Source organism: Mastigoproctus giganteus, chromosome 5, assembly GCF_048544385.1.
Source record: "Mastigoproctus giganteus isolate SK-2022 chromosome 5, ASM4854438v1, whole genome shotgun sequence".
In the NCBI taxonomy this organism is placed as follows: Eukaryota; Metazoa; Arthropoda; class Arachnida; order Uropygi; family Thelyphonidae; genus Mastigoproctus; species Mastigoproctus giganteus.
Window position 1 is genome coordinate 58,025,471 of NC_143579.1, and position 17,924 is coordinate 58,043,394.

Consider the following 17,924-nt stretch of genomic DNA (forward strand, 5'->3'; position numbering starts at 1 on the left):
TAAATATATCAATAGAATTGTCTTCTCCTGAGATAGGTGGTGACTTATAGATGTCACCAATTACCTCATTTCTTTCTAGCAACTTTATAGATGAAAAGATGCTCCACGTACATCCTACAACGAGAGAGGGTGGGCAAAGAAAAATGCAGAGAAGACTAATAATTTCGTTTCTTCTAGGGCTTCTCCCAACCCAGACACTCAAGGACAAAATTAGATACTCCAATCAATGATGTTTTAATCAATTATTATTATCGAAACTTTTAAATTTATCTGAACAGATAAATTTAAATCGTCCTAGGATAAATAATTTAAAAAGTTTTATTTACCAAAATAGTCTTATTTATCGAAAATTCACAGCATTGCCCATTATATGTGATCTTAAAATTTAATAGAAAAGAAGATTTAGCCCTCACCTATTGAATGGTTTCTTCTTAATGACATAAATATCAATTAACGAGCATCTTTCAATGATGAAAATGAGTTCAAAACTAAAACATTGGGCCGCTTAGCTTAATTAAAGATATCTTCATGGAAAGAACACAAACAAAGCAAAGAAAAAACTTACTGAGATAAATAAGTTCTTTCTTGGTGTCAACTGCAGTGCGCCATCGATATACCAATAATTTTCTGACATCAGTGCGGCTTCAGTAAACCATTAATTTACTGTCCCAGACATTTGGTGGATGCTGCTCTGTAAAGATTAGGAGTTATGCAGGGAAGCGACATTCACGTTTATTGTATTCTAGCTTGACATTGCCTTCAACAGACATTGCTGCATTAAGGAAGATTTCTTCACCATAAAACATACTAGAAACTTTTGTTGAAAAGCATTTAAGTGGTTACTTTTGACGTGGAGCTTCAAACTCTAAGAAATATTATTTTCCTTCGAGTTATGTGATACGAAAACTCTCGCATAAGGAACAGAACGTAGAGTTTAGCCCTTACCTTAAACAACGACATTCTACTAGCTTCTGGATGGTGAACCGTTCCAACAGCAACCTGAAAACAAAAAAAGAAGAGGTTGGCAAAATCAAACATCAAAAAATTCGAAATCTAGAACTTAAACTTTGACCTAAAACAACGGTAATTTTTGTTGTTTACTTTTACGAAAATGGAATTACAAATGGGGGTTCTTTGAGAAGTTTTTATTGGTTTGCAACGCTGTGTTGCATGCACAATAGATAATCCGGAACAGTTTTCTATATGCGGGTATCACAATCAAGTACACAATAAGAAACTGGAAGGTGAATGTAGTTGTTTGCAAAAGAACTAACTGCAACAGACCATAGTTTATCTTTGGTGTATCACACTCAGTCGTAGGTTGTCTCCAAAAAAAAAGGAGATAACATTTCTTTTTTCTGTTCTATTTATGAATTATATTTCTTGGTTACTATTTCGAGCCTCTACCGGCATAGATATTACGCCTTCATGTTGAGGATGTTTCATCAAACTACGAATAAAAAAAAAAACAACACGAAAACACCTGTTCCGCTTGACTCTCCATCTGTGACTGTAGTGATCAGCTATTGGCTAGCGGATTATTCAAAGCGCGCGCTTGTTCGTTTCCCACAGCAACCCTTAACATGTGCCGAAGTCACCTACATGGAACTGTTTTCCAGTTCGCACGCACATACCGGAGTCGCAGTAGCATAATTTTCGGTTAAAGAGACCTGCAGACAACTTCCTACGTCCGACACTTGTGACGTCACAATCTTTTGTGCACCCCCCACTAAGAACTGATATAAAAGCAGCCAAGAGTGCTAGTGGTGCCCCAGTGTTCGCGCCAAAAAGCCTGTTGCGTTTCGCTAGCTCCACCGCCATCCACCAATAAGTAGCGTGTACACACACACACACATACACACATATATTACCCCCCTGCCTATTCGACTGCCCGCTTCTCTTGAAGACGCTGACGAGAAGTAGGCTTGTCTCTTCTCACTCCGGACAATCCATCGCTGACATCCTTCTTTTCGCCCATCCCTGCCCCCTCTAGTAGCATATGATGCAGAGCACCGCTTGTCTCCTCGTGCTTTCGGCCATAGCAGCATGGTCTGTAGATGGAGCCGAAGCATTTCTGAGAAAATGGGACTTCCGGGAAGAAGAAAATACACCTACTTGGAGTCGTCAGGTGAGCATTGTTGGACTTCTTAATAAAATGCTTAAAGAAAATGTAAATTTAAAAACCTCTTGTATTTTAAACTTTGATTTTATTCACGTTGGATTTTCATTTATCGATGGTGTGGTTTCGTGTTAAAGAATTTGCAGAAACTCGTTAAAAGTTTAAAAAAAAACAGACTATTCTCAAGTATTCTGAATCATATCTAAGAAAAGCAAACTTCTTTAACCGTTGATCTTTATTTAACTAGATGATGGTAAATAGTAATATTTAATGTCTTTTAATTGTAGTCTATAGATCATTGTATCTGGAAAAGTAAATACCAAATCTATAACTTAAAAAATAGTCTGACTAGGATTTTATATTTTTAAAGCGTTTCAGATGTCCACAGTTTCAATTCCTCTCAGTTCTTTGAATTAGAACTCTGCCTAAAGTACTCAGTCATACTTGGAGTAGCTAATGTTTAAAATTAAAACTAAACACCTAGCCATTTTCAAAATTTAAACAAATTTATCGATTCATTTTAAAGATCTTTTAAGTACGGTATTTCAACCAGTCTTTTCCTATGTCTTCAAAGTTACAACGTTCTTGGAAAGTTATTCCAAGTTGCTTTGAATCTACCAGAAAAATTATCGCTAATTATTAAACTACAATAACGTGGCTTAATATGAAATTATGGCAGCGGATTTATACTTAGTTTCAAAAATTTAAGCGCTATAGAATGCAAAGTACGCTGTGGTTTATTGCTTGGAAATTTTTATACAACTTTAAATCAAAATTGGAATGAGGTATCCTCGTGAATTACGTTGTCATTCTCATCAAAGTGGGATTACTTTTATTGGCTATAAGATACTCAAATAAAATTCGCAAATCCTTGGATTAACGCGTACTAGCAGTCACCTATTCACTTATTTAAGACGTTTAGCAATTCTTGGATGAAAAATCACCATTTATTATCTTTCCCTTAGTAATTTTACACGCGAGCGAAATTTTATCAACCACTTTATTGCCAAAAAGGAATTCTCTAGAAGGTTAATTCGGTAATTAGAAATATAAGCGCATTGATTAAGAGTAATAATTAAAATTCTCTTCCTTGTATTTCAGCTCAAAGCGATATTTTAAATTAGGAATGTCCTCGATGGTGAAACCAGTTTTCTTGAGACATTTGGGTTACCGTATTTGACGAGAGGTTAAAATGAGTCTTGTTGGACTTCTTCTTTAATTTCTCGGTGATTTTAGGAATTTAAATGCCTTTTACCATCAACTGGAAATAACTTGTCTGGTGTGAAAATCCTCTATAGATATTTGCTACAAATAAAACGTGCAGTATTGTAAACATTTCGGGCTGTAGTAGCAAGATTTTCTTCCGGGAACTCCTTAACGTCATAGTAAATCGAGATTTCGATCTCGAAGTGTATGTAGCGTATTTAATAACATAAAAAATAGCCGAATCTGCATCCATAACAAATCATAAGAGACAATAACATTTCTAATTGGCGCAACCCATCACAGAATAAATCATTCATAAATAAAACAATTATAACCAATCATTTAATGCTAAATTATTTAGAATTCAATATTAAGGACATAAACGCATGGAAGAATTCATTTTAAATGCAATATAGAAGATTAATAAATCCTGAAGAAGGTTGGAGAAGCGCAAGATGAATGGTTTAATCAAGAATTCGGTTTTTAATTAGAACGATCAGCATATGGGAAAAGAGAACCGACGCTTGAAATTAATAAGAAGCTCAGGAATGTAAAATAGCTTTTAAAGGAGACGATGCTCACTACAAAATAGTCCTGGAGACAGAAATCTTCATCGTGTTCTTTAAGAAAACAGAACTCAAACCACTAGTTGTTTTTAGAGTTATGGCTCTTGAGTACCGCTCTAAAACTCACTGAATGTCTGATGCGGAATGGCGCTTTTGGGAATGAAAATATCTTATGGATCTCAGGGAATAATGGAAGTGTCGTAAATTCCTTCTGGGATAGCGTCCAAGTCTTTTATTATTGTTCAAGTCGTGTACGGTTATTCGGTTGCGAGCTGTACCATTTCTTCGGCTATAAATACTAACGGCGCACTTGGTCCATCTGACAGTCGACTGCTGTAAGAGGATGCAAGCTTTATTGAGGCAAGAAATAGTCATTAATACACAATGTAAGCGTCTTCTTTATGTTTTGGGGTTGCTTTGTAGTTTACATTAAAGATAACGTAACTAATCTTTAAAATTAGAATCTCAAATTTAGCCTAAGCAACCGGAGTACTGGAGAAACACTTGTATCCCAATTGGAGCATGATAATCGAAGTTATCGATCGATAACTTCGATAATATCTGCTGTTCGAACAACACAGATTAGTCTCCACATATGTAGTCAGAGAACGTCAACGATATCAGGATTACAATCACTGAAGAAGCAAAGGAGAAAACATCCACGAAACGTATGATTTTTAGTTTCTATTAGTAATAAATATATTCTAAACTTTACGCAAGTGAAGCGCTCTCAATTTTAACTATTTATATAAAGATAGATAAACTATTCAACGTGTAATTTAAACTTTAAAAATAAACGGTTTCATTTTGAGAAAAAAAATATTTAAATACCTGACAAAGTTCTATGATTATTCCTGATCGCATAGCTGGAAAAAGTATTTTATTTCTGTCATGACAGTTTTATTATTATTATGGGCTTAGTATAAAAATACTAGGATCAGTTTTATAGGATATTTGGATTAAATTCGGGGTCGATAAGTTTGAAAAAATCATCTTCGCTTGTATCGGTAGGTTATTTGCGAAAACAATTGTAAATATCTCTCGAAAGAGTTTATAAAACAAAAGAAGGGGATGTTTAGGAGAGATACGAGAAATGTATCTCTCCTAAACATCCCCCTCTTTGGGAGAGATACGAGAAATGTATGTCCAACGAATCGCTTCATCCACAAAGACAATACCTGACAAACCATTGTTTCATAATCCTCAGGGGAGAAAAAGAAAATGCCAACGGCAATTGTTTAAGCGAATCAATTGACAGAGATGGGGGAGGAATGAATATCGTGCACCAATGACTAAGCTTCCTTGAGATCAATATAATATCAGGAAGAATTGGTTGACACACACTGTGCAGAACAACGTTACCCAGAAAGCTCAGCTGCCTTTAATTTCTCCACGGGCAAAGATGGAAGTCCTGCTAGGAATTAAATCCCCCTTCAATAGCCGAATGGTGCGCATATTATCTTTGAGAGACATTTGAAAGATTGGCTTTTAAGAAAATCCTTACCCATCAGACATATGAGATAACAATCGCCTCTTTTGGAAATCTCACTTCACGAGTTCTCATTTAAAAAGAGCTGTTGACAACTTCTTCAAGGAGAAGATCCTCCTCCTCCTCCTCCAACTCCTAGATTTAGCATCTTAAATTTTTAAGGAACATCTGCCGTTTATATTAGTTTCAATAATAAACTACAATCGGTGTGCATCGTTATTTTTCTGGGTTTTTGATTCTTTTAAAAAATCCACGGATCATAAATCTTTTTATTTAAGCTGATGTTCATCCTGATCTTAACGCGAATCTCAATTGAGTAATAAAACAAGCTCCGAGCAGCACGTCGGAGTTTGGTAGCAGATTTAATATTCGGTAAACAGCCCGGTATTAATTAATTTGTCTCATTAAAATAATCCTAAATGCATACAGAACCGTTAACGATGAAACGTACTGTATTGATTCATCGTCTTAGGTTCCAGGAGTGTGTGTTTTTTTTATTTTATAACAAAGAAGAAAGATAAAAATCAAATATGATCAATTATTCATAAATCTAACGAGTAAAATAAAGTTGCAAGTTTCCAGTCTCATATGTCACTACAAAGTCGTGTTCAGTTTAAATTTCGAAACTTAGAGAAAGGTACAACGTTGGGGAAACTCTTTATACCTTTCATCAAGTACAGCTTTATGAATAACTTTAACGATAATCACACGTGCAATAAGATAATTATTAAAAAGGTGAATGTATGGTATAATGTCTCATAAAAATTAGTTGTTTCTTTTTAAAATTTTTATTTTAAATAATTTAGATTTTTATATCTGTTTTGTTGTTTTCGATAATTAAGTAAAACAATTAGAGGAATTTAAACCACCAGAAAATTGTTTTAGAAAATGGTTAATACTTAAATTAGCACCAAACCGGGATATAGCATTTATTGAGGTCCTCGTGGGTAGAATAATGGTTAAAAATCACTTTCTTCCCATACCTAAAAAGGTCTGAATTCTAATCCATTATTGACTCCTGTTAATGATGGGAATCATTGACTCCCTTTGCTGCAATTTGCAGGATTATTTTATAATAAGAGTATCTTTTTGTGTCCCTAACTAATCTCATTACTTTTCTCTGAACCCATTCCATCATCCCACATCTTTCTGAAAATGAGGCGTCCAGACCTGCATCTAGTACTCAAGAAGTGGCCTAACCATTGTCTATACAATGGGATAATCATCTCCATCTCTGTTGGCAAATTTCCTGTATATCATCGACAAAACCTCACGATTTGTCTTAGCCGCCTGCTTGCACTGCTCAGAGAACTTCATATCTGACCGAACAATTCTCCTCATGGCTTTTTCCATCTCCCTGAGTGTGGTACCACACAGCTGGTACTTTAATCTGGGATTACCGCTACTCAAGGGCAGTACATTTGTCGATGTTAAACTTCAAGTGCCGCTTCTCAGCCCATCTGCCTATTTTTTTTAGATTTTATTGCGCTGGAATATCCTGATTTTTGTCATTAACCACCCTGCCAACCTTCGTGTCATCTGCAAACTTAGACTTGAAATTTTTTATGCCTTTGAAATTTGTATTATGTGTATGGTGGAAAAGAGTTGATTACTAGATTGGATTGGGAGTCAAACTGACATTTTCTGTTGTTATTCTGAACTGAAAACTGCTTTCAAATTCATGAGAAACCGAACCGAAGCTATAGATGATCCTCAGAGACAGATAAGCTGTTTTCTTATTCCAGCAACGGTGATTGTCGGCTATCCAATCAGTTGGATGGTAGATAGCATCGCTTTCATAAGCGGGATGGAAGATGCAACAACAGTCTTGTTGAAATCCTGTCAGCGACTGAATTTCAAATGAATGGATTGTCTGTTAACTCTGCTGACAGTGTGCTGATCGAACTCAAAAAGTTTAAAACGAATTTACAATTTAGATATGGAACTGCCCATAGAATCATTTTTTATGCATGAGTTCATCAATTTTTAGATTGACTGTTCAGCAACAAACAGAGAAAACAGATTAAGAGTGATAATCATCTGAGATTTTGAATTCTAGATCAAGATTAGGTTTATGAGTACATAGGATACATGATGGTAAATGAAATATTTGAAAAACGTCTGGATTTTATTACCTGAGATTATCATTACTAACTGAAAATTGAACAAGGACCTTCCGAGAGTCATTTTTCAGAGAGATTATCTTATAAATCGAGCAGTTACTCACTCCCGGAGGGACTCGAACCCACACTTCATCCTGGAATATTCTATTGCATTCTTCCAATAGAATACGACGTAAAGTAACTTGAATTTGCATACAACAACAATTGGTGATCTTAGAGAGGAGAGGTCAGCTGATCCTTGTAATCTGAAGAGCTCTCATCCAAATAATCGTGGACTTTCCGGTCCAAATAGTTTCAATTTCCATGTTCCAGACACTTCGGAGATTTCGATTATTCTTGGTGCATTAGTAAATAATCCTGAAGCGTGATAAGTCTCAGAGATATCGATGTGGTAAACAGAAGGAAGTGAACAACGAAGATTGTGACATTGTCAAATTTCTACTTTTATGGGTGCTCATCAATTCATCTGGGCCGACTCCGAAACCTACAAACGACTGGAGTTATTCCTGCGGCTTAAGTTAGCCGGGGATAGCCTAAGGAAAAGGGGCTGTTACTTGCACGCGAGCGATAATGTTTACACATCGTGGTGCAGTTGGACTGTCAGCATTTCTAGAGAACAGGGATATTAAAGCTCTTGCTGTTCGACGCAACTTTGCAGCTGTTGACTTTTCGTATCAAGTGCTCGATACAGTGCGCCAATTGTAACTAAACACAAGGCACAAAGATTGGAAATATGCTAATCCGATTTCCCTACAGCTAAGCGCTACTTTCACTAATTACTATTTTGTTTAACTGAGATTTTTTTCAATATTTAATTCGGTGCTTCCCAAACACCAGTTTGTTATAACGCTCCTAGTAATTTTGGAATTTGAGAAACAGGTAATGTTGAATGAGAGGTGAACTAGATTAAACGAGTCGCTTTCACTGAATTGTTCAAAATCAAGGTTTACAACTAATCCAACTATTTCGTTTGTTTATAGTCGCACTGTATAGTTTCATCTCGTTTCATCTCTCTCTCTCTATCTCTCTCTCTCTCATTCTCATATTCCCTGTCTGTATCTTATCTTCATTCTCTCTTTCCCTCTCTTTCTCTGTATCTCATTATCATATTCCCTCCCCTCTCTGTATCTGATCTTCATTCTCTTTCTCTGTATCTCGCCTTCATTCTCTTTTCTCTCTCTCTCTCTCTCTCTCTCTCAGTCTCTGTATCTCATTCTCATATTCCCTCTCTGATCTTCCTTCTCTTTCTCTGTATCTAATCTTCATTCTCTTTCTCTATATTTGAACTTTATTCTCTCTCTCATATTCCCTGTTCTGGATCTGATCTTCATTCTCTTTCTCTGATCTTCATTTTCTTTCTCTCTGTATCTAATTTTCATTCTCTTTCTCTGTATCTCGCCTTCATTCTCTCTCTCTCTCTTTGTATCTCATTCTCATATTCACTGTCTGTATCTTATCTTCATTCTCTCTTTACTCTCTCTGTATCTCAATATCATATTCAATCTCTGTATCTGATCTTCATTCTCTTTCTCTCTCTCTCTCTCTCTCTCTCTCTCTCTCTCTCTCTCTCTCTCTCTCTCTCTCTCTCTCTCTCTCTCTCAAGCGCTGTATCTCATTCTCATATTCCCTCTCAGATCTTCTTTCTCTTTCTCTGTATCTAATCTTCATTCTCTTTCTCTATATTTGAACTTTATTCTCTCTCTCATATTCCCTGTTCTGAATCTGATCTTCATTCTCTTTCTCTGTATCTGATCTTCATTCTCTTTCTCTCTGTATCTAATTTTCATTCTCCTCTCTCTCTCTCTCTCTCTCTCTCTCTCTCTCTCTCTCTCTCTCTCTCTCTCTCTCTCTCTCTCTGTATCTAATTTTCATTCTTCTCTCTCTCTCTGCATCTAATTTTCATTCTTCTCTCTCTCAATCTCTCTCTCTCTCTCTCTCTCTCTCTGTATCTGATCTTCATTCTCTTTCTCTGTATCTGATCTTCATTCTCTTTCTCTGTATTTGAACTTTATTCTCTCTCTCTCTTTACCTCTCTCTGTATCTCAATATCATATTCCCTCTCTGTATTTGATCTTCATTCTCGTTCTCTGCATCTGATCTTCATTCTCTCTCTCTCTCTCTCTCTCTCTCTCTCTCTCTCTCTCTCTCTCTCTCTCTCTCTGTATACGATCTTCATTCTCTCTCTCTCTCTCTCTGTATACGATCTTCATTCTCTCTTTCTCCGATATAACGTGATCACCTAGAAACTGGAGATGATAAGTTTCGCTGTGGTATGTACAATGTATTTAGAGATAGGATGGTGGATGGGATTATGTTTCTTATGAAAATCAGCCTGAGCGTCATAAAGTCTTTCCCGAATTAAGAATTTACGCATTCCATTATAGAATCTGCTTCATATGAGGTAGCTGGAAACAAAGGTAAAATGAGAGTGGGGGTATTCTACAGAAGATTGTGACGAGTGTGATATCCTTTACACATAGATGAGATTGGTAAGCAAGGATGGATATCGTATTTCTGATTTCAATTTGCTCCTTATTGATTGGAGAAAGTGGAAAGGAAACTCACCTTGGGGAATAAATTTTTTAAATAAACCAGATGAGTGTCAGATTATTAGAAAAATTACTGAGAAGAATATTGTAGACCTGATCTTCAACCAAGAACCAAGGTGTCATCATAAGGCTGAGAATGCAGTAACCATTTGCAAGTGGTTATCACTATGCTGGAAGATCAAAAAAGAAGTTAAAAGAAAAAACATGAGTTTTAATTTCAAGAAAGAGGACTATGATGATAGTGTAAGATAATACATGGCCTCTATTATCTATTAACCAGACTGGGCAGGTAGTACAGGGAGGATGAACACATTAGAATTATAAAATATCTTTAAAAGAACATTCACACAAGCGTTGAGTATTAAGGCTTCTGTTACCATTAAGAATAGATAGCACGATTTGCAATAGCACAATTGTTAGACCGCAGTGGAAGATTGTGTCCAAGCACGGAGAATGCATCTAAAAAAGGACATCGGGTTTCTGAAAGTGGATCCAGGTTGATGAAATCTGTAAAAGGGCGTCTGTATGAGGAAGGGCTTCGGTTATGTCAGGAATTTGGCACCCAGGCACTTTAGAGGGGAGCTGAGATTTATAAGGCTCTAAGAGAAGGTGGTAAAATGAGTGCAGGAGAACTTTTCATTGTTATAAATAATTCCAGAACTAGGGGCCATAAATTTAAATTACGGGGGGGGAAGAGGTTTTCCACTGGATTGCAGGAGAGTTTACTGTCATATAAGTTAATGAAATAGCGTCATTTCTAAACACAGTAAACCAACCGAAGACCTGAAATGGCCTTTGGGCGGTGGTGCCCATTAAGAACAACACTCTTTTCTACAAAGGAAAAGTATTATTCGAGGTATAATGAAACAGGCAACTCTTTGTGAAGGAATCCTCGATAAATACAGAGCACGGTTCGATTTTACATTTAAATAAAAGATAAAAAACTTGTGTTTCAAAATGAAAATCTTTTAGTTAATGCGCGTAATAATGCCATACTCCAAACATGATTCCTGTAATCCACACTGTTGTCTGCCCTTGGTTTCTTCATTGCACAATTACGTAGCGTAAACTGATAAGTGCACGGATCATTACTAACTCTAAATTGAACTCTTTGGTCAATGAAACCTTCCAAAATGATCCGAAATTGTATCCGATTCATCTTATTCAGAAATTGTATACGATTCACCTTGTCTAACAGTCGAAGATCACCTTGTCTAACACCCGGAGGCGCTTTGGAAATCTATACCCAACCAGGATCAGTCCCCACCGGAAATAACAACACGAACCAATCTCACCTAAACCCACACTTATTTCGTCATCCCTCGCCAGAGTAGCTGGTTACAGTGAAAGTTAATCAACACGTTGTTTATCTGCATTTATTCGACTTCGTGTATCTCTTCTATTTCATTTAAAAAATTAATATACTGTTCTCTCTTTCCGAAATAGCGTAGTTTTATTTCCCCTTTAAATAGCATTACAATTATGAGTATCTTCTCTCTCTTGTAACAGTGCAATATCTGGCTAAAATACGCGTACAGATCAGATGAAGTCAGTCAATGATTTCTTTCTTTATATCAGGTTGTAATACATATTTACGCTCACTGGCCAAAAAGTTAGAGACCTTTTTTCAATTGGCGTCAAGAGGAAAATGAAAGGAGCATGGAGCTCTAAAAGGAAGAAATGTTGCAGAACGTTGGTACTCCGAGAACAAGACCCCACTAATTCAAAGAGAAATTTGCATCAGAATAGAAAGTCCAGCGTGCAGAAAATGACTGAAAAATTCAATTTGGGCAAAGGCAGATCCAATTCCAACAGAACTATGCGGCAGGAGTTGAAGATTCTAGGATTTAGTAGTCGAGTGCCTACACAAAAGCCACTTCTTTCTATTAAAAATTGAAATATGTGGCTGGAGTAACGCCATCAACACCAAGACTGGACTGTGGAACAGTGGAAAAAAATCGCGTGGTCCAAGGAGTGTAAATTTACACTTTTTTTGCGTAAGGTGCAAGTGTAGCGTGAACTTAATGAAGCCATGCATCCAAAATGTCTCGTATTCACCACTCAAACTGCTGGAGTTGATATCACTGTTAGAAGGTCGTGGTACCTTTAATGAATATCCTTCTGTCGTATTGGACCAACTTCACCCTGCAGTTCTTCATATTTACATCAATTTCGATGGATTCTTTCAAGACAACAATACCCATCCATCGTGCAAAAATTGTATCTGAATGATTCGAGGAACATTCCTAAGATTTCCAGCATCTACTCTGGCCGCTTAATTCTCGAGATTTGAATCCGATTGAGAATGAGAATTTGAATCCGATTGAGAATACTTGGAAAGGACATTTCGGCTTCGCAGTTCTCTACCGACCACAATATAGCAGGTTACAAAAATATCTTAATAGAAGAATGGTTAATTGTGGAGCTAGAATCTGTCAGGCGCCTAGTGGAATCCATGCCAGACATGTACAGACTGTAATTTGGGCAAAAGGTGACCCTACTAGATAGTGAACAAAGGTTTATAGTTTTTTGTCCAGTGAAGCATATAGGTAAATGGATTGAGATGAAAGCTTTTATGTTTATTGAACATTTTAGCTTGCAAATTTTATACCATCTGTAGTTAACACATTCCTCCAGTTGTTCCACTAAAAGAACACTTCGACCCTAGGATATTTATGTTTCATTAATTCACTCGAAGTACATTTAGCGTCGGTGTTTATAGACAATATTTTGCATTGCGTTTGCTAGCTTACCATACGTTATTGATTTAAAATGGTACTTTCGTTTTCCCTTCTGTGCGTGGCTGAACGTTCTTTATTGTTCCCCCAAGCAACATCGAATTACACTTTACGTTAATAGCCTTAAGTGGAAACTTCAGAGAACTTTCCGAGAAAAAAAAAAGAGTATTTTTAGTTTATGGAACTAAAAGATTAATGTTTTTTCGCTTGGAAACCACTTGAAGTATGTAAATGTGTCACATGCTAGTATGTAAATTTCTAGTGAACATGATACAAGGATTTTTACCACAAAAAATGTTCTTTGATATCAGAATTTTGCTTAAAACGTATCTAAATGAATGTACATACAAACAAAGAGACGAACAAATACAGAATAATAACCCAACTCAAGGGATTTGAGTAATTTCAGAACATTATTACGTTCTGAAATGATTCAAATGTATTTGGAGTTTTAAAAGAAGTGAGTGCTGCGATTAATCTGTTAATACTAGGGTCGAAAACTTAATGAAACGTTCTAACAGTTTGGACCATCTTCAATCTGCTGGAGTTTATTGTCAGAGAAGACTACTTGGCTAATTAACACGAACTTGGGTCCCCTGGGATGGAGCTGTTTAGAAAAAGTTATATTAAATTTGATGCTGTTCAAAATATGCATAGTAATTAAGGAATATGCCACGTTCAGGTGATTAATTGCTCTTACAACAGTAAGTTGATAATAGAATGATTCGTAGGAAGACAGCTGCCAAGTAGTAGAAAGACTGTGATTAGTCAGTCTCAATGATGTAAGATTTTTCTCCCGGAAACTCCAAATCTTAAATTGTCCGCCAATAAGTTGTTTAATCATATAACAGTCAAAAGGACATGTAAAACCCGTGATCTTTGAACAATCTTTCCAAAAGGCTGAAGAGATTGCCAATCAGCACCCGGAGACTCCAAATTTTAAATTGTATCCATAACGTATCGTTCTTCAAAAAATCATGTTTACAATTTCTTTGTTGAAACCATAAAATTGACTGACTCCACGCCACTCAACACCTTTTAGTCAAGAGAAATAACAGGCATGCAGACATTGGTCAATATAATTGAGACATACCACTATTGGTCAACAGTGGTGTACCCTCTATGCAGGCGCAGCATTTTCTTCGTAAAATCACAAAAACGCCCCTATGAGATGTGATGGTCAACACTGATTTGAAAGAAATAAAAAGGTGGAATTATTCGCTACATCCTCTGTAATGAGGATCCCTAATAATCCTTTGTCCAAAGGAGTATGAGGGCAAAATTCTCTGAAATTTTCTGTGAAGAAACTTTCACTGTTTCTTCACAGAAAGTCTGTCTCAGACATTCTCTCAGTTATGCCAAGCTGGACTTGCAATCTGGGAATCTAAAACGCTGATGGAACTGATATTCGGGTGGCGTTCAAGTCATGTGGACCTAATTACGACGAAGTCAGGTAGGTCTATGCCAGCCAAATCCTCTGCTTGCACCTTCATGATGTTGAGACTGTTATTAGCAACCCTGGGTATAACCCCCGTGTGCAAGCCTTGAAATACAGCACCTAGCAAACTGTAGGTGACCCAGGTGCAAAACGACGTAAACAGAGGTTCCTCCTTGTGGGTGGGCACCACACAGAGGAATGCCGCCCCTCTGTGTTAGCATGCAATACTAGGTGGTAGATGACTCTCATCAACCGGAGCACTACCACCACTTTGTTTATTAGAGGCTTGTAGTGGTGGAACCCATATTTAGTCTCCAGAGCAAAGGTCCGGTAAACTCCATACATCTCTTCCATCATATAGCATGATTTATATCTTTTGAGGTTATAATGGATCGTGGGAAGATCCAATCTTCCTTACATTTTGAGGGTACAGCGTTCGCAGGCCGGCCGCCAGATATTCCACTGGACCGAACCTATTAGTAACTCTCTAGGAGGCTTTTGAATCAGCTAGTATAATCTCGCTGCCTCTATTCTGCCAGATAGTGACTGGAATGAGTCCGAGTAGTGTCCGAGTAGTGAGTCCGGGCGCATTGTCGAGGTTACTTTGTGTCAACGAGCTGGGTATATTCTTATGATTTCTACACTATATCCAACAAGTTCATTACTTCATACAGAATGTCCCCTCCACCTTTTCTTACTATTGAATACACCATGAATTATCCAATTAATAGAACAAACTTATCTTCGAAAAGAGCTAAACCTCCCAACACTTCCTCGTTCATTTAGGGTGGTAGAAAATGAAAAAGACCTGGGAGTAATTGTGAAGTCAGATATGAAGTTTTCTGAGCAGTGTAGACAGGCTGCCAGATCAGGTCATGGGGTTTTGTCAATGATACAGGAATTTTGCTAGCAGGGAAAAGGAGGTGATTGTCCCTCTGTATAAGGCAATGGTCAGGCCACGCCTTGAGTACTGCATACAGGTCTGGAGGCCTCATTTTATGAGGGATGTAGATTTGCTTGAGCGTGTACAGAGAAGGTCAACAAGATTGGTGAGGGAAACGAAGGGGTCCTCTTACCAAGAGAGGATTAAGTTCGGTAAATTGCAGCGGCTAGAGACAAGGTACCTGCGCGGTGATCTGATTGAGGTATATAAGGCCTTGAATGGGTTGAGCACTCTGAATTCTGATGGAATTCTTCCTCTTGCTCAGAATACGAACCTAAGGGGGCATAAATTCAAATTGGGGAAAGACAGATGTAGAATAGATGTGCGGAAATTTGCCTTTAGCCAGCGGGTGGTTAATTGCTGGAACAAACTTCCATCTGTCGTTGTGGAAGTTGAAAGCTTGAATAAATTCAAGGAGGAACTGAACAAACTTTTAGAGGGAATGGTTGTGTGAATTTTTTTTTTTTTTTTTTTGTTGATGCTACATAAGCTCATATACTTGCTTTCTTGTATCACATGCCTCTATTACTACACTGGTGTGCAAAACTTAAGGATCAATGCCATTTCAAAAGGTTACAACCACAAAATCTTTATTTAAAATACTCTTTACTGATGAAAGTAGATTCAGTCTCAGGAGCGATTCTGGACGTCAGCTAATCTAGCGAGAGGTTGGCACACGGTATTACCCCGCAAACATCACTGAAAGGAATCGATATGGCGGTCGAGGTGTTCTCGTCTGGGGGAGAAGTTATCTTGGATGGACGTACACAACTCCAGATACTGCAAGGCGGTACTGTTACCGGTGCATGCTGTTGTACTGAGGTAATCCTTCCCCATGTGCGTCTGTTCCGAGGTGCCATTGGCCCCGAGTTCGTGTTTATGGATGATAACGCCACGCCACATCGCACTGCAGCTGTTGCTATGCTTTTGGAAAGTGAGGACATTGTTCTTATGGATTGGCCTACCCGTTCAACCGATCTAAATCCCATCGAACACATATGGGATGCTCTGGGGAGACGCCTAGCGGTACGTCCACACCCACCAGAAAATGTTCACCAGCTGAAGATGGTGCTGACAGAGGAATGGGCGATGTTACCGCAAGAACTAATCAGCAAAATTGTTCTAAGTATGGACAGGTGGTGCAAAGCCTACATCGACATTAGGGGTGGCCATATCTCCTACTGAGGACCACCTCTTCCCTTTGCTCAATGTTTGCCAGTGATGCATCTGTATCATGGCAGCCAGTGCCATGTTGCCATTTTTGAATAAAGTCCCTCTGAACCGTTTTCTTACAGTTGTTTTGTCGGTGTTATTTCCTTCATCATTTCTGTACCTCACGAGGTTCCTTTGGTATGCTTTTCCCATATCCAAGCCACTTTTATGAGAAGCTACAGGTGACACCTGACTGGTCCTTAAATTTTGCACACCAGTGTATTACTATTTCACAAACATACGTGGTCTCAGTTCTAATCTGAATGATATCCATTTCCACTTGCAGTCTAAAACTAAAACTCAAACTGCTATTCTTGACAGAATCGCAACTATCGCTTGATTCAACCACTGCTCATCTCATTTGTCTGAATTATTCGCTGTATGATTCTTTCGTTTTAAAGGTAGTACCTGTACATATGTCCGTTCTGATATTCCCTGTCAGAGAATCGGTAATTTGTAATCTCCTCTTTTCGATCTTCTGTACCTTAAAATCTCTCTACCACATTCTGTCAAATTTATCTGTTGCCTCTACCGTTTTCCCAACTCCACTAATCACTTGGAGCTCTTTGACTTCCTCTCTTTGCAACTTGACTTTCTCCAGTCCAACTTTCCTAAGAGTGAGGTAATTTTCCTTGGTGATTTTAATGTTCACAACTCCAGGTGGCTTCCGTTTCTAGTCACAAGGACCCAGCTGGTCGAGATACTGAGGCCTTTGCTATTATGAATAACCTCACACAGATTGTTCATTTACCTACCAGAATACCGGACAATCCTATCCACGCAGTCAACGCGCTTGATCTTTTTCTCAGATGCAACCCTTCTAAGTACACGGTCGTGGTGAGTGGTCCTCTAAGCACCTCAGATCACAATTGGTGATGGTCTCTTCTCCAATGGAGCCTTTATCTCATGCCATTCTCAGCCTCGTGTTGTTTGACATTACAAGAAAGCAAAATGGGATAATCTGAGATTTATTTTCTTCCTTTTCTAGGTCGTACTACTGTTTCAAAACTTCTGAAGTCAACGTTTGCTTAGATCGTGTCAGTGAAATTATTCTTGTAGGGATGGAATCCTTTATCCCACACTCCACCTTAAATCTTGGCTTTCCAATAAATGTGCAGAGGCCGTTCAAGAGAAGAATATTGCATATCGTAAACGCTCTTATCCAAATCTACAGGTTCATTCTCTGCCTACACCAAGGTCACAACCATTGTAAAGCAGTTATTAATCAGTCCAAACTAGATTTCGATACTTTCTTTGTGCCTAAGAAAGCTCCACGTACTGCTGGTATTTTTCAAAACCTGTGCTTCTTACTCCTGTTCTGGTTGCTTTTTTTTTTTCACTTTCTTATTCCAAAGGTGTTTTTCCTTCTCTTAGAAATTTGCTCATATCCAACAAATTCCTGAAAAGGGTGACAAATCCTTCCTTTCAAATTATCGTTTCATTGAAATTGCTTCTGCTCCTAAAGTAATGGAGAAATCAATTAACCGCCAACTCTTAAACTATATAGAAAATTTCCATCTGATCAATGATAGCCAGTATGG

General features: G+C 37.7%; 1 protein-coding gene across 1 annotated transcript in view; it reads left to right on the top strand.

The window, feature by feature from the left end:
- Nucleotides 1–1,649: 1,649 nt before the first annotated feature.
- AstC (Allatostatin C) overlaps nucleotides 1,650–17,924 on the top strand; it is a 45,865-nt gene continuing 29,590 nt past the window's right edge. The window contains exon 1 of the mRNA XM_090373220.1: nucleotides 1,650–2,128. Coding sequence (XP_090229346.1) covers nucleotides 2,000–2,128 — 129 coding nt within the window. The 5' untranslated portion in view covers nucleotides 1,650–1,999. The remainder of the gene's footprint in view (nucleotides 2,129–17,924) is intronic.